Here is a 24,696-nt window from a genome sequence, read left to right as displayed (position 1 = left end):
AAAATCTGTTCTGGCACTTCGCCGGCCGCTGCCGCGGCACGCGCTCGCTTCGCTCGCTCGGCTTGTGCACTGAGGGTCGCAGTTCTACATAACACTCCTCCTCGCTTCGCTCGTCGTCGTACCTAACCAAACCTGCCTTATTAGAATAGGTAGAAGCATCGAATTAAGGAACCAATCTAAATTTAAGTGACAGAAAATATAGTTCCCATATTATTTACCCAGATATTCGCATTTAAAAAGTCTTCAACTTGTATACATATATGTATGAATAGATTAGGAATAAACAAAGGTATACTTTCAAACGTATATAATACCAAATTTTATTACTTAAAATCGATATGTTGAATAATGATATACTTATACATAAATTGTAGTAACAGAAGTATTTATATTAAATGACATGAATACAATAAATTCGGAGTTCAAATGATTATTGTCTAAAATAAAAATATTATAATGATCATTAGGATGTAAAATTGTAAGTAGGTATAAGATACATTTTCGAAGTTTCAATAATCGAATTTGCAATTTTATATGAGCTTTGCCGCACCCATAAATCCGATGACAATGCAATATTATTATGACGTAGAGCTGATCTGATGATGAAGTTAGATGTTGGCCATAGGAAAACTGTAATAAAACGACACGACCGCATCAATTTTGGTCTCATTTGATTCGTCTTGGCGACCAGGGGCAAAAAGTACCGCCAACAAAAAAGCTTGTATTAGATTTTTTTACAAAAAAATATTACTGAACTATTTGTTCTTAAAACATTGTACGGAGGTGCGGAACCCTTCATACGCGAGTCGCTCGCACTCTCACTTGACCGATTTATTATTTATTCTTTCCCTCTATTTTATTGTTATATGTATCGAATATGTGTAAATAAATATTAAATTCTTTCTCTGTCTATCTCTCTAATGATATATTATTCGGGATATAGCCAATTTCCTCCCACAGGCGCAAACCTCTCGGGCATCAAGATGATCGTAGCTGACGCCACAGACGAGCAGTCCATCAAGAACATGTGTCTCCAGGCCAGGGTGGTCGCTAACTGCGCCGGCCCGTACCGGATGTACGGCGAGCCCGTCGTCAAGGCGGCGGTCGAGGCGAAGACGCATGTCGTGGACGTCAGTGCGGAGCCACAGGTAGGGAAGGGCTATTGCAAACGCAAACCTTCACATTACATTACAATCTCAAATCATAAAATTCTGTTAACCACAAGAATCGACGCTAAGATTGGGTTGAAATATGAAAATAAACAAATGACAAACATAATTTGAAGGAAATACAAAAAACCGCCCAAGAGCGTGTCGGACACGCCCAAAATAGGGTTCCGTAGCCATTACGAAAAAAATAAGTAATATTTTTCTAAGGATTTCGTATTTTATACGGAATCTTCCAAGTTTAGGTATATTTTATACCTTAGGCTGCTATTTAAGAGTAAAACTACTAAGAATTCTCCAGCAAACTTAGCCGTTATAGTTTTCCTTGAAAGTTTGATATACTTACTACCACGGCTTACTACCATTCTGATTTTTTTCAAATTTTTCCACCTCCGGTTTAGATCTTAGAGGGGGAGGGAGGCTCGATTTTAATGAAAATTAGCACTTTAAAGTTAAATATTTCGTAAAAAAATCAATGAATCGAAAAATCGTTGTTGAAAACCCCTAATGGTTTTAAAAGACCTATACAACGATATCCCACACTATAGGTTTGGATGGGAAAAAAAAATCACCTCCACTTTACGTCTATGGGAGGACCCTAAAAAAATTGTTTTTTTAATTTTTATTGTACCATTTTGTCGGCATAGTTTACATATTATATCCATGCAAAATTACAGCTTTCTAGCATTGATAGTCCTTGAGCAAAGCCGCGGACGGACGGACAGACATACAGACAGACATGGCGAAACTATAAGGGTTCCGTTTTTGCCATTTTGGCTCCGGAACCCTAAAAAGTTAACTACAAAAATTACTCAGCCATTAGAAAACAAAGGACGTACACAACAGACAATCGACATTAACTTGATTCCCACGTAAGGTGCCGGGGTAGTCCGTGGAGGAGTGTCCCGCCTGGTGCCGGGCTCTACAGGTGTGAGCGGGGAGCGGCTCCACCGTTCCGGTATAAATCACCTTCTTTCGACATTAACTAAGAAGAAAGTATAACCTTAAATAGATTATAGTTATAATAATCTTAACTGTGTAATAACTTAGTTTTGGGGTTTCTTATGTATCAACCTTCTTTTCTCCGTTATAACGACTGGCTCACTCAAATAGAACCTGGAAACTACTGCAAACTATATGCCAACTTAAGGGTCAAATACCACATAATGACGATCACAAATTCACTTAAATAAAAGTAAATAAAAAATATAGTACCTAGCCCTGGGGAACAGTACAGACTCTTCAATAATGAACGTCTCTGCATCGGAAAAAACAATCTTTCGTAAAAGGTGATGGGCAGTTGACATTGAACTATTGTATCTTACACACTAAAACTCGTGAAAAAAAATTATAACAAAAATCAACGAAAAACTTTCACTAATGGTGGTTTATTTGAGTTTAGTTGTCAGAAAAATATAAAGACTGTTTGTAGGTACCTATTGTTTGGGCGATACAGGAAAGAAGAAATTATGAAGAGGGGTGAGGAAACTGTTATTTAAATTATGTGAGCCATAGACCACAGACTGGATTTTGCATAATACTGACCATCTCCAACAGATAATGTTTTTGAACATTTTAGACATAGACATAACTTTATTTCGACATCAGACTTAAAATAATACATAATTTACAGAAAAGAAAAACATTTGATGATGTCGAAAAGGAATTGACTCAGCATTATGCTGCAGTACTGTACCTAAGTATATTTTCATCTCTCCTGTTCGGAAAGTTTAATTTTCATGGGTAGATAGCCGGGTGGAAAATCGCGTTTTCATCACTAGGGTGGAAAGTAATTTTTTTTTAAGCCAGGGAGTCGAAGTTAATTGAGTTACGTCAATGACACTTTTTTTCACGTTTCGGCATGGCCATCTAGATGCACGTCGTGACCAAGGAGCTTATATACAACACTGGAGGTTGAACGCCGAATATCCGTTTAACACAAGAAATTTACGACTACTTACTAGTGGAAAGTGATCCCTGAACATTTTAATTTTGCATTGTTCTTCTACGTCAAAGCGGAAAAATGACAATTTGAAATACATCAACAAGGAAAATTGACCATCTTGAATATACCTAGTCGAAAATTAAATCTTATCCCATGGTATATATAATTGACAAATTTGATGTACAGATATCTGTATCGTAATGAGGACATCATTACAGCACCGGGGCTTGCGCGTCGCGCGCACGAGCAACAGTGGTCGTCGCGCGCGCAGCGGGCGCAGCTCGTGGGGCAGACGTACTTACCTAGTTAGAGTTAATGCAGGTCATTCTCAATGGTTCGCGGAACACCTGACAGAGGATATATCTAATATATGGATATAGTTAAAATATTGTACCCATGCAACTGTACTAATTAGGCCTCGCTACGCCTCGTTTCATAAACCACACTCGTATTTTAAGGACCCCTATTACGATACAATAGCATAAGGGCATTTTCATTAAAACATGTACCTAGCAACGGCGTAAAGTTAAAAGTTGTCAGTTTTGTGACGATTTTCCCCTACAGTTAATATGGAATAAAACGTCACAAAACTGACAATATTTAAATTTTCCTTAACTATGCCGTTGCTAGGTACAGTCACAGTCAGTTTCAAGTGACCAGCGAGAAACAAGAAAACCATAAAGGTATGACCTTTTAATATTTAGGTATTTTGGGATTTGGTTGTTTTGCGATGAAGGTTTTGTGATGTTTAGTTATTATGAGACAATGACATTTTAAAATTCAGTCGTATTAAAAATCCGGTGTTTTGAGAAAAAATATAGGTATTTTGGGATTCAGCCATTTTGACACCAAGTTATTTTGAGATCTAGGTATGTTGGTAATAGGGTATAACGAAATCAAGGTATAATGAGACCACCAACAATTGGGTGCTGTGTAGCAACCCAATGTTGAGGCCCGGCCCACCATGACCTTTACCTTTACGACATGTTTATTTCCTTGATCTCATTGACACAGGATAAGCAACGCAATATGTTTGTTTGTTTGTTTGTTTGTTTATACTCTTTATTGTACAAAAAGGAAAAACAAAAAGGTTAGATAAATAAAAGTTATGTATTAAATAAGTTGGTTTTACAAAGGCCTACTCATTATATTTTTAGTTTGCTTCAACTATAGTCACTAGCCTTGTACGTTGCTACCCAGAAGTAATAACCTAACCTTGTTACTACAAAGTTCAATATCTCAAAAAAGGCTGAACCAATTTTGATGAAACATGTCTAAAACCATCGCTTCAAATCGGTTTACCCGTTTAAGAGCTACGGTGCCGCAGACAGACACACATAGCGGTCAAAATTATAACACCCCTCTTTTTGCGTCGTGGGTTAAAAAATGATGAATCGTGCAGAAGCCAGCGATCAGTACGATACAGCCTTTACACACCTTGGAGGTGTGCAGTCGATGGGCTGTAAAGGGCCAAACTACGAGGGTTCATTAACAGTCGGGTAAAAAAGTCACGAAGGCACTTCAGGTCTATGGGGAGCCTATGTCCAACAGTGGACGGACGACCTACGGCTGAGATGATGATGATAATGATAATCAGAATTCAGGATTTAGCTTTAGCTAGCACAAATTACAGAAGGCGGAAAAACCGTGAATGGCTTGGTTTCGAGAAAAGAATAGCATGGCCGTGACCTTACCACTACCATGAGTTTACAGTGACCGTACGCGATAGCGACGGCGTAAATATATGTGTATGGAGAATTGTATAGTGCCTCTACAAATAATTTACGCCGTCGCTATCGAGTACGGTCACTGTAAACTCATGGTAGTGGTACTAGATAGGCAACCTGGGGAATCGAGTTGATACAGCGCCACGCCTGATGCATGGTACTGGATTTGTGGTTCTAGTAAAAGAGGACTGAAGCATTAAGGTAAACAACGGTAGTTCATGTTATATGACATTTATTAACACGATGAATACAACTCATGATCCAGTATTATACTTGAATAGACACATTAAATTATTCTTACTCGATATGGGAATGACACTGACCTGTATTAATTCCACCTGGTATAACCAAGAGTAAAACACTTCACTTCCACCTTCAGTAACAGCTCGACTGCCGTCCGTTCGTTACCGACGATCAACAGTTAATGCCGCTGCTGGCAGCTAAGTGAGTCGTTGCTATTACTGGGGTGGAAGGGGTAGTCAGGTGTTCAAATCACGTGACCAATCATTACAATTACTTTTAAATATATTGTTAATCTTAATAAATATAACAAGTGTTCTAAACATGAGTAAATCTATCTTAATATATATACATTATCCTTACAGCTCGGCCATCCTGCTTGAGCGAGCCTCTTCGCTCGTTTACATAAGTATTTCAGTTCATTCCTTAATCATATAACCATAAACAAGATCAACAATGATTAGCTTAATGTGTTTCAGATTGTTTTATACGCTATTCGACTTTTAACTACTTAGCGCTAGTGAACTTACTGATTTTTATCACATTATATTTAACATTTAGTTTAATTAATCGACACGATTACAACAAGCTAAACATTTTGGTAGCAAATCATTTAAATAAACCATAGTAATGTTATACCTAAACGTCTTGTTAGAAGGATTTTGTAGTACTTTAGTGCACTCCAATTAATTATTACAATAAGTGAGTACAGTAGTTATGACTAAAATATATATATTAATTACGTAGTCAATCATAGTTTCATGAAATGTGTATTTTAGTTAACTGTTTCATAAACCAAGGGATGTGACGATTACGCAGTACTTTAAGTTAAGAATCATTCGGACTATCTTCACTATCACACTCAGAACTACTATCGTGTTTATTATCAAAACATAACCACGGTTTCAATTTATCAATCGCGATTATATTTTCGTAACGACGGTTTCCCTTTTTCCGTGTTAAAGGTGTATCCTCAATCACATAGCGGTCGTTAGGAAGACATTTAATAATTCTGTAGGGTCCCTGATACTTTACTACCAGTTTTTTTGACTTTCCATCGCTTGGTACTTCCCTCCTAACACTTACGAGATCCCCAACGGCATGCGTGACGGCAGAAACACGCTTTGCATCAAATTTATCTTTGTCTTTCTTTTGCTGTTTTTCGATTCGTCTACCTACTTCACGTCTAACCTCCTCTAGGTCTTCAGAAGTACAACATTTAGTGCCTCGTCAATGACTTCACTAAGGACATTCTCGCTGTTGCTTTTAATTCGTATACCGAACAATAGTTCAGACGGACTCTTCCCGTGATTTTATGTACGGTGGTATTTAGTCCAATCTGTACGTCTGGTACGACTTCATCCCAGCACCTGTCATCCTTACCATGACACTTGGTAGAGAGAGCGTCTAAGATCGTTCTGTTAAATCTTTCCACTTGCCCATTGGCTCGTGGAGTGGCAACGGCATTTAGTATATGTTTGATGCCTACTGATTTTGTGAATGACTTAAAGGCGGTGCTAGTAAACGAAGTCCCTTGGTCAGTGATTAGTCTAACGGGTGCGCCAAAATAGCTTATGTGGTCTCGAAAGACTTTCACTGTAGTCGAAGTCTTTGTATCCCGAACAGCTTTGATGTTAATAAATTTAGTGAAGCTATCGATTATGACCAGCAGATAAACGTTGCCTTTCTTACTACGAACAAAGGGCCTAAGTGGTCAGCATGGATGGTGTGGAACGGTATCTCTATCTTTTTGATAGGATGCAGTTCTCCTTGTTGTTTCCCTGTTGCCCCCTTATGATGAGCGCATTCAAGACACGCTTTAACATATTTTTTTATAAAGCGCCTCATCTTAGGGAACCAGAACGTCTGCTGGATTCGCGCGAGAGTCTTTTCGAACCCAAAGTGGCCAATATCATCATGGTTCATTTTTACCACTTGCCATCTGACCCCCTTTGGTACAACCCATCGCATACTGCCTTCGCAGTCACCTATTAAGCGGTACACTTTATCATTCTTTAATTTATAGTTTTTGACGATATCGGCGACTTTGTCGGACTCAGAATCACTTAATATGGCTTTAATGCGAGAAACTTCGTCATCAGATGACTGGACAGTTGATATCCAATCTTCAGTCTCTGTAGTGAGGATGTCGAGAACATGATCCTCGACATCAGCCTTGTCTACGGGGTTCCTACTTAGCGCATCGGCGTGCGCCATGCCGGTACCTGGACGATACTCGATCTCACAGTCATACTCTTGGATCTGGACCCACCAGCGCGCAATACGAGAGATCAGATCTCGCTTCGTAAGGGTGGTCCTGAGGGCATTGCAGTCCGTAAGTATCTTAAATGAAATGCCAAGTAAGTAAACGCGAAACCTATTCAATGAGGCTATTACCGCGAGGGTTTCTAACTCGAAAGAGTGTAGCCGTTGTTCGTCAGGTGTCGTTTTCCGACTAAAATACGAAACTGGCTTGAGCAGACCTTCGTCACTCTTCTGGAGTAAAATTCCGGCAACACCATACTTGCATGCGTCCGTGTGCAGTTGCGTCTCACGTTTCGGGTCATACAGACTAAGAATGGGTCTAGAGATTAGTTTCTCTTTCAGCAAGTTAAATGCGTCTCCCTGCTCCTTAGTCCACTTCCACACGCTGTTTTTCTTCAAGAGATCGGTCAGTGGTCTGCAGATTACAGCAAAGTCACGTACGAATCTCCTGAAGAAACTCGCTAACCCGATAAATTGCCTCAATTCGTGATGGCTTTTTGGCGTGGGAAATCTTGCCACAGCTTCAATCTTCCTACTACCAGGTTTAATACCCTCGGCACTAACTTCGAATCCCAGGAAATCGATTTGTTCGAAGAAGAAATTGCATTTTGCCAGCTTTAAAGTTAACCCGCCCTGTCTCAGCAAGTCTAGAACTTCTTCGAGTCTGGCGATGCCTTCTTCAAAAGTACGTGCCGGGATCAAAATGTCGTCCATATAGACAAGTGCAAATTTAACCTTGGCCTCTGAAAGGATCTTATTTATGGTCCTTTGAAAGACAGACGGGGCATTCACCAACCCAAAAGGCATCCGCGTATATTCATATTGCCCGTCAGGTGTTATAAAGGAAGTCTTGTCCTGCGAGGCCGGGGAAATTGGGATTTGATAATATCCCGAGGCTAAGTCCAGGGAAATAAATAGCTTGTTACCAGCCAATCGGTCTAACTGATCTTCCACGCGGGGAAGAGGGTAGTGATCTTTTTTCGTACGACGATTAAGCGCGCGATAATCTACGCACAGCCTCTTCTCCCCGTTTTCTTCTTAACTAGAACTATTGGGCTGGCGTAAGGGGAAGAGGATTCCCTAACGATGCCCGCATCCATCATCTCCCTTACCATGTCGCGAACGTGATTTCTTTCCGTTAACGACATGCGATATGGTCTGTAGACGACAGGCTCTGAATTCTCCAATTCAATAACCATTTCGCCTGCAGTAGTTAACCCTAAATCATTCAGACCAGAGGAAAAGCAGTCATTATACCTCGATAATAAGTTTTGTAATTGTGACCTTTGCTCGCTAGTTATATTAGGGCCGCATCGGATAGTGTTATCCAAATGGGTCTCATCAAAAGACACCGCAAAGGCCTCATGAGAATGTAGCACAGAAACGGCTCGTGCTAATAACAAGTCTTTACGAAAACTATGTTCTGATCACTCATATTAAAAACTATTAATCGACCTAACCCTTCTTTGAACATGTACTCTCCCGGAAACAAATAGTATTCCTTGTTATCGATACCCCTGACTGACCCATTCACATATGCGCTTCCTTCAAACCCATCCTCAGTTTTAACAGAAACCATGACTATCTCACGCGGTGCTACAGTTAAGTCTTCCCGAACGCGCAAAAACAGTTTGTCGGAATCAATCTTTTCAAAAACCAGCTGATTAGGCGTCTTCGTAATAATAATTTTCGGCAGTTCGGTAAATGTATGGCCCAATAGGACGGGGTACTTTAGTACATGATCTTCTACAATTAGGATTTCAATGTTTTCTTTTATACCTTGCACGGTTACATTGGCCTTAGCTTTACCTACTGGCTTTACGTGATGGCCACCGATGCCTCGCATTAAAGGCAGTTTATCGGTGTCAAAAGAGAGACTCAATTCTTTGGCCTCTCGCTCTCTAATGAGGGTACACTGGCTACCTAGATCGACATGGCACAAAAGTTTCCTATCATTAATCATAATATCAAACACGTATTTAGAATTTGTTTCATTAGTTAAGTTTAATTCTGCAACCTGCTTTTCGTCTTTGGTGATTGTCCCTTCTGGTTTTTATTGTTCGCATTATCACGAGTAAATCGACAGAACACCGAAAGGTGACCTAGTTTGCCACAGGTAGAGCAGTTAACTATTGATTTCTTACAGTTGAAACTTTTATGCCCGTCTTCGTTACAATTATGGCAAACGATTTTCTTAGAAATATCTGGTCGTTTGTTAGTAGGATTTCCTATCATCCTCTTTTCCTGTCTTTGCTTATCGTGTCTCTCGCCTACTTCCCTAGCGACTGCTATCTTAACAGTTTTGAGGTATTTGAGGACTTCCTCGGGCTCCCGGAAGCGGGCCGCCTGAGCGCCGACTCGTACGGCACGATCTTCTATGCCATTTAACAGGCAATCTACAGCTTTTCGACCTTTTATACTACATCTGTTAAGTAAATTTATTTTGGCATAGTAGTACTGCTCAAGAGATTCTCCGTAACGAGCTTTCTTGGCAAGCATGGTAATCAAAAGTTCTGCATAATCGTCACGGCAAGGGAACGATTCTACAAGCTTTCTTTTCCACTCTGACCACGAATAGAGGACAGTGCTGAGACCTTGGTACCAGGATTTCGCGACACCTGTAAGTTTGGGGAGTGCGAAATGTATAATCTCCTTCTCGTTCCAACCGTAGATCTCGGCACACTCCTCTACTTTAGTGAGCCATGTGAGAATGGTCTGATCTTTAGACATTGGGTCGAACTCAGGGAGCACATTATTTAATGACAGTTTAGAAGTTGATTGACCTTTCATATCTTTTAGAATATCCAGAAATTTACTTAATATATTTTCGTTAGTGTTACATTCAGTATTATCAAGTTTGTCTCTACGACCTAGTTTCATGGAGCCTCTTACATACTTGACGCTTGGGGAACGAGAGCACACCCTTTTGCGTTTGGAAATTACGCGATGGTCATCACCTGAACTGCTACTATGGACATTGTGTCTCTTTTTCCCCATGCGTCTGTACCGTTTTGGGCTTGAGCGTTGTCGTAAAAATCTATCATGTTTCTCAGAGAGTTCAGAAGATGTACTCCTAGATCTACGATGCTGGCTGCCATTCTCATGCAACCTTCGCTTTGGTCGCGCGTCTACATTATGTGACCTGCTACGATTGCGCGGTACCCTCTTCGACGGACCAGCTCCAAGATAATCTCTAACAGATATACTACGCGAGCGTCGTCGTCGTGGACCGCCATCATGTCTAATTAGCTTACGCGAACGTGGAGCCCTCTCACAAGGCGGTTCGCGATCATATTCATCGTCACTGTCATGCAACGAGCGCTTGCGGCTTTGCCTACCTTTCAGGCTCCCTTCCGCTCCCTCGCTCAGCATGCCAGGAGACTCCCGCGACGGACGTGCACGAATCTCGCATTCGTCAGTGTCCGTCTCGGCGTTGCCAGCTCGCCCGATGGTGCGCTCTTCTCTGCGCCCAGCATTGGCGGCCTCTCCATGATGGCTCCCCATCGTAACTGAAACTTACACAAGTTTTTTTTTTTTTTGATTACACTCGGAATCACTTCGGCGGCGATCATTATCACCGTTCAACAATAACAATGAGCATGAAGCACTAATATAGTCAAGTTATATGTACTCTTGTTACAATACCTTTCCAGAGAGTAGCTCTGGTACAAATGTATTACGTTACTATGTTAACTACTCCAGGGAGTGCCCTGGCAAATTCTTCACACAGGTAGTAAAATTAAATATATTGATAGACTCATAACTGCAGTGCATTCACAGAGAGTACCCCTGTTATGAAAATGTATTGCTTAAACGTGTAAACAACCCCAGGGGGTACCCTGGCAAGTTATTTACACTGTAAAATTAAATACGACGATAAACTTCTCATAATGCATTCCCAGAGAGTAGCCCTGGTATAAATGCATTATATGAACATGTAAACAACCCCAGGGAGTGCCCTGGCAAATTGTTTACGTACATTTTTTTTGTAAGTTTATCGTAACATTTAACTGAACATTCGTTACTATTTAAATTGAGATATAGTCGTGGGTAGTTTAGTATAGTTCACGCGTATGCGTCAGACAACGAAGTTTTCAATGTACTACTGGTATGGTTATTTGAAGTCTCAAAGTGGACACATTAAACTCACGTAAAAAAAAAGGTATTGTCCTGGGTGAAGTTAACTAAAATTCTCGAGCTAGCAGTTGTATTCATAGTGTCGGGGCCGGTTAATGGGCATTTGCAGGCGGGACTAGCGAGTGATTGGTTAGAAATACTCGCCAATCCCACTTCTGAGCTAAAAGAGGACTGAAGCATTAAGGTAAACAACGGTAGTTCATGTTATATGACATTTATTAACACGATGAATACAACTCATGATCCAGTATTATACTTGAATAGACACATTAAATTATTCTTACTCGATATGGGAATGACACTGACCTGTATTAATTCCACCTGGTATAACCAAGAGTAAAACACTTCACTTCCACCTTCAGTAACAGCTCGACTGCCGTCCGTTCGTTACCGACGATCAACAGTTAATGCCGCTGCTGGCAGCTAAGTGAGTCGTTGCTATTACTGGGGTGGAAGGGGTAGTCAGGTGTTCAAATCACGTGACCAATCATTACAATTACTTTTAAATATATTGTTAATCTTAATAAATATAACAAGTGTTCTAAACATGAAATCTATCTTAATATATATACATTATCCTTACATATGATTGAATTATTGCCTTACAGTTCAACGAAGGAATGCATTTGAAGTACGACCAGGCGGCCAAAGACGCCGGCGTGTACATTGTCAGCGCCTGCGGTATCGAAAGCATCCCCAACGATATGGGGCTTGTGTATATGCAGCAGAACTTCGACGGTAAGCGATATTCAAACAACACAATATTTTAGACTATCGCGGTCGTCCGTGGGTGGCCGGACAAGAATAGCTCCCCCCCATCTCATTCCGTTGGGTGTCGTAGAAGGCGACTAAGGGAAAAATCCAGAAGACGGGCAGCAGCGTCTTCTGCGTAAACCATCAGCAAACACTGCGATCCCCCAAAAAAAAAATAAAATAAAAAAATCTCCGGGTGACTCCTCGCTACCATCCCCACCGGACATTGGCCCTGGCCACGCACAACATTCGCACGCTGAGGACAGATGAGAAAATCATTGAGCTGGAGGAAGAATTGAGTAGTTTGCGTTGGGACATCATGGGATTATCGGAAGTCCGACGAAAGGGCAGGATACGATAATCCTGGAGTCTGGCAACATGCTCTTCTTCCGGGAAGGAGACCGAAAGTCTCAGGGTGGTGTCGGGTTTCTCGTCCGCAAGTCCCTCATTAATAACGTGGTAAAAGTCGATAGTGTGTCGAGCAGGGTAGCATACCTGATACTCAGAATCACCGATAGGTATTCGTTGAAGGTTATCCAGATGTATGCGCCAACCTCGACACACCCTGACGATGAAGTAGAGGCTATGTATGAAGAAATCTCTCAAGCCATACATTCCTCCGAGACATATTTCACCGTTGTTATGGGGGACTTCAATGCTAAGGTGGGCACTCAGAATGGCGATGAGTTGAGAGTGGGGCCGTACGGTTATGGGCAGCGGAACCAAAGGGGCCAGCGGCTGGTCGACTTCTTGGAGAAGGAGGAGCTCTACGTAATGAACTCCTTTTTCCAGAAGCGACCATCCAGGAAGTGGACGTGGATCGGCCCCGATGGTTCAGTCAGAAATGAGATTGACTTCATTATGACGACCAAGAAGCGAATATTCAGTGATGTCTCTGTGATCAACAGGGTGAAAACCGGAAGTGATCATCGTATTGTCAGAGGCACACTGAATATTAATGTGAAGCTAGAACGGTCACGTCTTGTGAAGTCCACGCTCCGTCCTTGTCCTGCCCAAATCCAGAACCCCGAAAGCTTTCAACTCTTATTGCATAATCGCTTCCAGTGCCTAGCCGAATGCAAAAACGCGGACGAGATCAACAACGGGCTGGTAGAAACTGTTCAGGCCGTGGGGTCCCAGTTCTTCAAGACTCCGCGCCGGAAAAGACCTCAGAAGCTCTCCAATGAAACCATTAAATTAATGGAACTTCGGAACGAGATGAGGCTGCAATCTTCAACTGACATGTCGGAATATGGCAGACTTAATAGGCGAATCTCAAAATCCATGCGACACGATGTGCGTGCCTTTAATACTGCACGTATTAAGGAAGCAATTGAGCGGAACCAGGGCTCTAAAGTGTTTGCAAAGAATTCGTCTATTGGGAAAGCCAAATGACTAAGTTGAAGATCGACGATGGCAGTATCATCTCATCGAAACCGGAGTTGTTGAGAGAGCTTGAAAGGTTTTACGAACAGTTATATGCCTCGACACAGAAGCCCGTTGTAGGTGCAGCTCAAGATACCAGAGCTAAACTAACCCGTCATTACACTGAAGACATCCCAGATATCAGCCTGTACGAGATTAGAGTGGCTCTCAAACAACTTAAAAACAACAAGGCTCCGGGGGATGACGGAATCACGACAGAACTTCTGAGAGCGGGTGGTAAACCGGTACTTGTAGTCCTCCAGAGGTTATTTAATTCCGTCATACTCGAGGGTACCACGCCGGAAGCATGGCACAGGAGTGTGGTGGTGCTCTTCTTCAAAAAAGGCGACAATACCTTATTGAAGAACTATAGACCCATCTCACTCCTTAGTCATGTATACAAGTTGTTTTCGAGGGTCATTACGAATCGTCTCGAGCGAAGATTTGATGATTTCCAGCCTCCCGAACAAGCTGGATTCCGTAAAGGCTTTAGCACCATAGACCACATTCACACGCTCCGCCAGATTATACAGAAGACCGAGGAGTATAATCGGCCACTATGTTTAGCGTTTGTGGACTATGAAAAAGCCTTCGATTCAATCGAGACCTGGGCTGTACTGCAGTCCCTTCAGCGATGCCATATTGACTATAGATACATCGAGGTGTTAAAGAGTTTGTACAGCAGCGCCACTATGTCGATCCGGTTGCAGGACGAGAGTACACAACCAATCCAACTGCAGCGAGGTGTGAGACAGGGAGACGTTATTTCTCCGAAACTGTTCACAAATGCGTTGGAGGACGTTTTCAAGCTCTTGGACTGGAACAGGTTCGGCATCAATATCAACGGCGAGTACATCACCCATCTTCGTTTTGCCGATGATATAGTCATAATGGCGGAGTCGCTGGAGGAGCTCAATACTATGCTCAGTGACCTCAGTATCGTCTCCCAACAGGTGGGTCTTAAGATGAACATGGACAAGACTAAAATCATGTCAAATGTCACACCCGTGCCGGTTATCGTTGGGAGCGATGTACTCGAAGTTGTTGACCACTATGTTTACCTTGGACAAGTTGTCCAGTTGGGTAGGTCCAACTTCGACAAAGAGGTCGCCTGAAGAATCCAACTCGGATGGGCAGCGTTCGGGAAACTTCGTGATGTCTTCTCGTCCAATATTCCGCAGTGCCTGAAGACTAGAGTCTTCGACCAGTGTGTGTTGCCAGTGATGACTTATGGCGCTGAGACGTGGTCCTTAACTGTTGGCCTCTTAGAGAGGCTCAAAGTCACGCAACGAGCTATGGAGAGAGCTATGCTTGGAGTTTCTTTGCGCGATAGAATCCGGAATACGGAAATTCGTCGAAGAACTAAAGTCACTGACATAGCTGGAAAAATATGCAAATTGAAGTGGCAATGGGCAGGCCACATCGCTCGAAGAACAGATAACCGTTGGGGAGAAAAGTCCTCGAGTGGCGACCACGAACCGGAAGACGAAGCGTTGGCAGGCCTCCCACCAGGTGGACTGACGACATCGTGAGAGTGGCGGGAACCGGTGGATGCAAGTGGCAAGTTGTCGTTCATTGTGGCGTTCTAAGGGAGGCCTTTGTCCAGCAGTGGACGTCTTCGGGCTGATGATGATGATGATGATGATCGCGTCATTACTTATTTTATGAATTACTAGAGTTTATCCGCGGCTTCGCACGTGTAATTCCTGTGGGAAATCCCAAAATTTATATCGTAATCTTCATTGAGGTGTTGTGTTAAAAAAAACTATCCCGTGGGAATATTGGAATAAAAGTAGCCTATGTGTTATTTCAGACATCCAGCTATCTACATACCAAATTTCATGACTCTAAGCCCAGCGTAATCTGGCGCGCGGCAATGAATGGGTAAAGAGCTTTATAGACTGCAATGTAGGATAATGAATGGATTTCTTTTTCCCTGAATGGCAACACTGGCATAGATAATAGATCGCTCGTTTTTGGCTCGAAATTCGAACTTGTGATTTTATTTTGCTTAATATACAAAATGCACACACCCTATATCATATTTTCTCAAGTTTTTCGCGATTCCCAAGGTCAAAGAAGCTAATTGCTTTAAAATTCCAGAGAAATAATGTGTTGTTTGGGAGAAACGTGTCAAAATGGTGTTGTAGAGCGCCATCCTGCTCTGTCTCGTTTTTTTTGTCCCGTTCTGGCGGTTCACTTTTTATATTATAGATACTATAATTCGTATATGAAAACAAGCCAAGTCCCAAGTCAGACATAAGGCTTCAATATGTGTGATCCTAAGCTATAAGAAGAAATAATATTATTAGTTGTTATAAAATATTTTATGTTGTTGTAAATAAATTTCAGGACTGACTTGACACCCATTTAGATTTCACTTCTTTTGTCGTTGAAGGCATATCATAGTATTAAATGCATATTGTAATATTGAACTTGGCTCTCATTTCACATTTATGTTTTTTTTTTATACAACTGTGCATTTTTCTGGGATAAAAAGTAGCCTATGTCACTCTCTGGCCCATAAACTATCTCTATGCCAAAAATCAAGTCGTTCCGTCGCTCCGTTTCGACGTGAAAGGCGGACAAAAATACAAACACACACACTTTCGCATTTATAATATTAAGTATGGATGGAATAAGGATATGATTGTTTTGTTCCCAGGCACTTTGAACTCGGTGGTGTCTTACATGTCTACGGATTTGCCGCGAAAGTATTATGCCGAGGCGAGAGAACGCGGCGTTGTGAACTACGGAACATGGGAGTCTCTTATATACGCGTAGGTTGTGTACAATGTCTTGTGATTTTGGAAGGACGTATGTGGGGCAGACGGGTCGTAGTGTGTTCACCAGAATCCAGGAGCACATACGGAGTTTTAAGGGGATGAAAATCAATAATTCTGCAGTGGCAGAGCATTTCATTGACCCTGGCAAAGTCTAAGAACTTGACATGTCTCATTTGATCCGATTCGACAAGGCAAGGCTGCTGTACCACTACCATGAGTTTACAGTGACCGTACTCGATAGCGACGGCGTAAATTATTTGTAGAGGCGCTGTACAATTCTCCATACAAATAATTTACGCCGTCGCTATCGAGTACGGTCACTGTAAACTCATGGTAGTGGTATGGTATGGGAGAAGTGTTTTGTATAGGTGCCACGAGAGTTGAAGTGGTGAAATATTGTTGATCGGACTTTTTGACTTTTTTCAAAAAGGTTAGGCTACAGGGCAAACCCTTAACCCGATCGTCTTTGTTTTAAGCTCAAATTATGGCTTGCATTATGGAAGGAACCCCATACACTTAATAAAAAATACCCTAATTCAAGTTTCTCTGAATATCCGGTGTTAGCAGAGCCCTGCTTTTATGTAAAATGTACGCAGTTTTTGTCCTTATCTGACAGAGATATACGGACATAAAAATATAAGTTTTTCTTTGAAAATACAGTTAAGTATGGTTTCGTTTCCAGGTTGGAACACTCCAACGAGTTGGGCCCGTTGCGAAAGAAACAGTTCCCAGAAAAGCTGCCCACCTTCAAGCCCAAAGTGCCCCTTAGGTATGTACGTACTTGTATAACCTCCTGAGTCCTCACGTACTTTATTATTATTATTTTTTTATTCGACTGGATGACAAACGAGTAAGTGGGTCTCCTGATGGTAAGAGATCACCACTGCCCATAAACATCTGCAACACCAGGGGTATTCCAGATGCGTTGCCAACCTAGAGGCCTAAGATGGGATACCTCAAGTGCCAGTAATTTCACCGGCTGTCTTACTCTCCACGCCGAAACACAACAGTGCATCACTGCTGCTTTTCGGCAGGATTAGCGAGCAAGATGATGGTAGCAATCCGGGCGGACCTTGCACAAGGTCCTACCACCTGCAAAGACTAATCAAGGACTAATTAACACTAAGAATAACGGCCGAATGTACTTTATAAAGTACAAATTGTTCATTGAATAAAGAATTCTAAGAATTTTGATATAATGTCTAAAATAACGAAGCAGGTCACCAACGTCCTAGACGCGGTACTCACACTCGCAATTGTTCGTCTCAAACATTACGCAGTCGAAGTGAGTTGCTATTCCATTCGAAAAGTGAACCGTACTCACTGTATTTATTAGGAAACGTATCGACGATCGAACGCTCGATTTACGTCGTCGAATAGTAAACGACTGTTTTGTGAAAACGCTACACTAGAGGCACAGGACTCAGGAGGATTAGTACATCACACTGCAACACCAGGCAGCATTGTCCACTAGCATGCAGTTTAACAGAATATGACCTACGGTATATGACTATTTTGTATATGTTTTATAAATTAAAACTTCACAATGCCTGTTATCGAATAGAGAAACAATTTTCAAGCTACCTATATAAATAACAAAGTTATAAAGGTTTGGATTTCAACATTAGACAGAGAAAGACATACTTGCGTCTGACGTCACACGCAAGTAGCGCCATACTTGGTGCATAGAGAAAAGCGTTTGAGAAAGAGAGGTACATAGATTTTTCAAAAAATCACTATAAATCCAATTTTCAACCGATTTAAGTTTTCTCATCTCACCGCTAAACACTATCAGCCTTATTCATAAAAAGTTAGAGGCTCCTTGAAGGCCCGATGCTAAAAAACGTGATTCATAAACGTCTGTTAGCGCTAATCAGTCGATCAAGGCTCTGCTAAAGTTAGAGGACCGTAGACCCTCCTTTATCTCCCTGCTAAGTCACAAAATGGCCGCCACAAGTTTGAACAGCTGACTTTGACAAGAGCAAAAAACCATACCGAAGATATTTTTAGTGAAAGGTGAAGTTACGCAAAAATTAAAAAAATCCAGGAAAAATTATTTTCAGGAATTTGTATTTAAAAATCCTCTAAAATTACTGCTACTTTACTAACAATAAATATGAAAAAAAAGAAAATTAGGATGATTAACATAATTACGGCTTTTTGCACTTAAACATAAACATGCGGATCGGAAATGGCGGGAAAACAAACATCTCGCTTTTTTTCCCCTGCTAATTTGCTGTATCACTGTTGTCATTTTTTTTTAACTATCGATGAGGCCTTTTTTTGTCTTTGATTTGTCAAGATTGCCAACATAACGCGTCTAATCCGTCTATCAGCAGCTCAACAACTAGCAGACTGCTAGCAAGCGTTGATGAATCATACTTCTTGACAACCGTCTAACAAGCTTATTCAGTCTGCTAAGTAACATACCGATCAAACCTCAATTAAGGATTTTTTATGAATAAGGCTGTATATGTTTATCTATATTTTCATAATAACATATCAGACATGGCAAATTCAGGAGTTGTCAAATACCGTATTGGTACTTCTCGATTTCCTGAAAGAAAGCTGTTTGGAAGTCTAGAATTTAGATAATCAAAGTACAAGAAAATTAAGAAATCTCTTAAGTCCGTAGCTAAAGTGTTTTTAATTCGCACATTTTTAGCGAAAAAGGTAATGTAATAGTTATTTATGTGGCTGGTGCATAATGCCTAATTATGTATAGCCGTATAACATAACTTTATTCTACATGCATGATCATAAGCATTTTCTATAATATGTTCAGATATGGCCTGTGATTTTGACTTTAGGACTGTTGACTTTGACTTTGACTTTGACTTGTGACTGACTTTGACTTGACTTTGACTTTGACTTTGAATAATAATTATTGACATTCTACTTTGTTTCATCAAGTTTTCTACAATATTGTACCGATACATGCACTGTGTATTAACCGATAAACTTTAACTAGTTATTAAGATGAACTTTTTACCGAGTTAGACCCGCAGATACCAGGTTTTTATATGAAGGCCATTTGATAGTCGTGACTGCATGTATACAGGTTATGATGAATGTATGATAAAGTTAAAAAATGATAAAAGTATTACAATGATGATAGCCGTATACATAACTTTATCTACATGCATATCATAAGTTTTCTATAATATGTTCAGATATGGCCTGTATTTTGACTTTGACTTTGATTTTGACTTTGACTTTGACTTTGACTGACTTTGACTTGACTTTGACTTTGACTTTGAATAATAATTATTATCTACATGCATGTCATAAGTTTTCTACAATATGTACCGATATGCATTGTTAAAAAAAGTATTACCGATACTTTAACGTAAACATTAAGATGCAATGTACTTTAATGTGAACATTAAGATGCACCCGCAGATACCAGGTTTCTTAATAAAGGCCATTTGATAGTCGTTTCTGAACATATATAATAGGGAAGTTATGAGATGCATGTAGATAAAGTTAATTAAGTACCATGTATTTTCTACCAATGAACTGCCGTCTGTGTCTGTCGAAGTTAACGGGAGTAAAAGAAATCACCGTGTACAGGCTATATCTATCTAATGTGACTTGCACGATTTTCCTTCCAGGTCTGGGCATTATATTAGTAGGATTGGATAGGGTTTTTCTAACTTTAATTTATTCTTTATTCCCTAGCTCCACTATCCACAAGCACGAAGGTGCTTGGTGTTTGCCGATTGCGATTACGGACTTGTTGGTAGTGTACCGCACCCAACGCTGGTTCTACGAGAACGATCACAAGAGGCCCGTCCAGTTCAGGCCCTACTTCAAACTGGGGGGGTTCATGACCACCATAGCTATCGCCCTGGTCTGCATTATAGGGTTCCTCATGTCCAAGATTTCAGTGACCAAGAGACTGCTGCTGAATTATCCTAGGTAAGTCATAATATGACGATGCCGACGTGATAAACCTGACCTGGTTATGACCTGGTTAAAGCCGCGGGTTCACGGTGGATGCAGTGACGTGCTGTAAACGTCAGGACTTTACCGAACAAAACTCGTGACGTTTTACGACACATCACTGCGATTCCGCACCATTTGCGTATTTTAAGCAGCGGTGCGGAAAGCATGCAAAAAACGGTGCGCATATGATGCGTCGCTGCGATTCCGTACCGTCACCCTTTTTTAAACAGCGATATGGCCGCTCCTTAATAGTTGTACTTTGGCCGCGCTTAGCGCTCTTCCAGAAGGCCTACTCCGAAATTCAAAAATCGAAGTTCGTATCGTACCATCCCTCTCGCTTTCGTATTAAATAGATAGAATAGAAACAGAGAGACGGAACGACACGAACTTCGATTTCCGAAATTTGTAGTAGCTCCGCCGGCATGGCCCATCTTGTAATAGAATTGGTTGTTAACCAGCCAATCCACGTCGAGCTCCAAGCGCGCGTGATCGAGGATTGGTCGGTTCAAATCAAAACCCTGATCCACAGATTGTGCAATTAAGTGAAATAGAAAATGGTGCGCTTGTAGCGCCACACATGCATTAAACTTAAAAAGGACAGTTGGGGGTTGACGGAGGTTTTCATTTTAGTACTTAACAATTGTTAATGTTTCCAGATTTTTCTCTTTCGGCATGATGTCGCATCAGGGTCCTACGGAGAACGTGTTAAACAACACGACGGTCCTGTTCCAGCTGTTTGGGGAAGGCTGGGAGCGCGGCGCAGACGTGGACACGACCAAGCCCAACAAGAAGGCTATTGTTACGGTAAGTCTGGAAGAATAATTGCTGTCTTTGTTTCTTATTTGTACAATAAAGACTTTACATATATATGGCGACGAGAGCGCGGAGAGGAGAGATGAGATGATGATTGATGGGTGGAATGAGAGTACCGTCTCGCCGTCAGGATGCGTTCATGATGTATGTAGGTACTTGAGTGAGAGCTTCAATAATAACTTCTTTTGGAGCACAGTTGTTTTATTTCACCAGCCGGTAACAATTAAATTACAAAACCAATCAGAGTATGTACAGAGCTAATCGACAGACGAACTGACAGAATCATTAGCCAGGTGTTGTCGTCCCTACAGCCCGAAGTAGAATGACGCTCCGGCCAACGAGCCCGTCCACGTGCACCGCAACCGGTAGGTACGTCACACGGCGTTCGCCGCCATCTCGATATTGTAATAGTCAATTGACAGTCCTATAAGGCTTGATTATTGTAATCCACGACATATATATATATATATATATATATATAATTAGGAATTTTGTAGGATTTTTTAGAAGGGCCACATCGCTCGAGTGGTGACCACGAACTGGAAGACGAAGCGTTGGTAGGCCTTCCACTTGGCGGACTTACGAAATCGTCAGAGTTGCGGGCACCGGTGGATGCAAGAGGCGAGTTGTCGTTCATTGTGGCGTTCTAAGGGGGAGGCCTTTGTTCAGCAGTGGACGTCTTGGGCTGATGATGATGATGATTTTAAGGAGTATACGTGCTAATTTCCAGGTAAAAGCCGTCAACTCGGGGTACGGAGCAACAGCCAGCGGTCTCTTGTTCTCCGCGCTCACCTGCCTGAAGGAAAGCGATAAAATGCCGGGAGCGTGAGTGACTATACTGTTGACTAGCGACTGCCGTTGTTAGGACACGTCCGCATTATGCGGTGAGCCGTGTGGTTTTAGCGTGCCGTCCTACTTCATAATATCAATGTCGGCGGCCGATTATAAAACCCGCCAGATCACGAAATTCCTAGGCATATCGTGAAATGGCGCCATTTCATGATATGCCTAAAAGTTGGCCCGGCATATCACGATGTGCCTGAGAAACAATACGGCAGATCGATTAGAGCAACGCATTCATCGATATTCCTAACTCTATACCGGGCACATCGTGATATTATGCCGAAAAAAAAGAAATATTAGATACGACGAGCGAAGCGAGGAGTGGTTAGTATGAATTGTGACCACAACGCTCGAGCCGAGCGAGTGAAGCGAGTGCCGCGGCAACGGCCGGCGAAGTGCCAGAACCGATATGGTGGCGTTTCATGATATATCTAGGAATTTCATGATCTGCCTAAACTGGCCAAATCATGAAATGGCGGCGTTTCATGATATGCCTAGGAATTTTATGATCTGCCTATAGTAAATGTCACTAGGCAAATCTTTAAACGGTGACTTTTAACCGATATGGCTGATGTCCCTTAGCCAATTCATGAAATGGCGTCATTTCCCGATATGCCTAGGAATTTCGTGATCTGGCGGACTTTACGATCGGCCTCCGACATCAATATCGCATGAGAATGAGACGGCGCACTCAAACCGTAGGTAGCCGCATCAGATAGTGCGTGCGTAGCCTTAGTCCGAGAGCTGGAATAGTAATGTTCGATACAGCGCCTCCTATGGTTGATTTGCTGAACTAGATGGCTTGTTTATCAATAATTATTTATAGCAGTATGTTGACGAGCATGCAACTTAAGTTCCAAAATACGACACGATATTGTCGTGTCACTAGTATCGTACGCGAATAAATAATACAAGCAGAGGCCGTATTGCCTATCGTTTGTATGCGAAATCTGTCATTTGATTGCGATCACGAGCGTCAGAAACGCTACAGTACTTTCATTGTAGCATGGTGCGGGTGACAGCTGTCAAGTGTCAATATCACAAGACTAGAGAGTCAGTGTCGAAACTTGAGTCGATAAAATTAATAATTTAAAATCTTAATCATAATTAATGTCATCATTAATCAGATTATTACGCTAATTTTATTGAGAATATTAGTGAAATTCTAGGTTGGAATATTATTTGCCACTTAATTAAGGCTAAACGGAGTTTGCAAAGAATATTTGTTACTTACCAATAATTAATAAGTACCGATATAACTCAAGATCCATTAGGTCCCATCACTAAACGAGTTTCTGGTGTTACGTTTCATGCATATTACGTTTTTTCATTTAATTGTGCGTTGAATTTAATTAATTGATTATAAAAATCTGATAGCTTAAATTTGTTTTATATAAAATAGTTCTTTATGTTTAAATATTTTACGTCAGTCATATTCAGGCTACAACTGAAATATACTTCCATATATTTAGACCGCAGCAACTTTTTCTGAGTAAAACGAAACGTGTATTAAGTGTCACCCGCACCATGCTAGAATGAAAGCACTGTAGGCAATATGGCCTCTGGTTGCAAAGTCTCACCGCGCGTGGCCAAAAAGTTGCAATCAGCTTCGAACTCGAAATACTCGTTACAAAGTACTAAACAATCTGAATCTGATCTGATGCCTGGGCGGTGCTGTTCACTTAACCATTAGGTGACCCAGTCTGCCACCCTGTCATAAAAAGCTCTTGTATTTTTTTTTGTTACAGGGGCGGAGTACTAACAACAGGAGTTGCATTTTCTAAAACGAATCTCATCAAAAACCTGAACGAAAACAATCTCACATTCGAATTCCAACTGCAGTAGTTTTATATACCTAAGGCGGTACTATTGTATATTCTGTGACCTAAGTTTATATTGTAGAAGTACTTAAAATTAGCGGCTTACGGATTCACTGGAGCAGTTTGAGATAGCTAAGCGATGAGAGCGAGAGATGGCCAAACGCGAGTCGAATTCGCGTACTGTAGGTTCCGCGCCATTTAAAAAAGCAAGCGAAATAATTGTTTTTCAAGAATTTAAATGAAAAAAATTTTTGGAAGTCAGTTATTTTTGCATTTTTTTTTAAAAGCTTTTATTTAACTTGTAACGTTGTTATTATGTAACGTCTCGTGATGGCGCATGCGACTGTGCCGAAATATCGAGCTTCTCTAAAATCAAGAACAAAACTCGAATTTAAATCATAAAAAATAGGAGCTGCACTAAGCGAGGCTGGGATAATTATTTTATTATTTTTATTGTTGTATTTTTACCTCGCTCAGCTCTGTTGATTATTCACCTTTATTGTTGTACAATTTACGCATTTATTGTCTATTTAATTGTTAATTTTGTAAGGGCTTATTCTGGTTTTAACGTTGATATATGCTATGTAAGTAAACATGATGTTACAAACCTTTGCGATTTTCACTTACATATAAAAACTTTAATATTCTGACCTATATAACACTTAAATATACAGGGTGGAAAGAATCAATGGGCCCTGGAGAGCAACTACCTTAAATCCTTTAGTTAGCTAATTGTACTGAAAGGAAACATTCCTTTATTTTTAAAATTGAACAAAACTGCATTCAAAGATCTTCTAAACTTCCCTTGTCTCACCCGGGAATCGAACC

The 24,696-nt window shown here is 41.1% G+C and overlaps 1 protein-coding gene across 2 annotated transcripts in view; it reads left to right on the top strand.

Moving 5' to 3' along the window:
• Positions 1–24,476, top strand: part of LOC141433884 (saccharopine dehydrogenase-like oxidoreductase) — a 28,598-nt gene extending 4,122 nt beyond the window's left edge. Inside the window, exons 3-10 of one of the 2 annotated variants that reach the window (XM_074095977.1) lie at positions 961–1,148; positions 12,089–12,218; positions 16,324–16,438; positions 17,127–17,213; positions 20,126–20,365; positions 21,049–21,196; positions 21,936–22,030; positions 23,797–24,476. In XM_074095977.1, coding sequence (XP_073952078.1) covers positions 961–1,148; positions 12,089–12,218; positions 16,324–16,438; positions 17,127–17,213; positions 20,126–20,365; positions 21,049–21,196; positions 21,936–22,030; positions 23,797–23,893 — 1,100 coding nt within the window. In that variant the 3' untranslated portion in view covers positions 23,894–24,476. The remainder of the gene's footprint in view (positions 1–960; positions 1,149–12,088; positions 12,219–16,323; positions 16,439–17,126; positions 17,214–20,125; positions 20,366–21,048; positions 21,197–21,935; positions 22,031–23,796) is intronic. The other variant, XM_074095978.1, reaches the window with a different exon arrangement.
• The last annotated feature ends 220 nt before the right edge of the window (positions 24,477–24,696 follow it).

Source organism: Choristoneura fumiferana, chromosome 13 (assembly GCF_025370935.1).
Source record: "Choristoneura fumiferana chromosome 13, NRCan_CFum_1, whole genome shotgun sequence".
In the NCBI taxonomy this organism is placed as follows: Eukaryota; Metazoa; Arthropoda; class Insecta; order Lepidoptera; family Tortricidae; genus Choristoneura; species Choristoneura fumiferana.
This window is presented reverse-complemented; position numbering and strand designations above follow the sequence as displayed.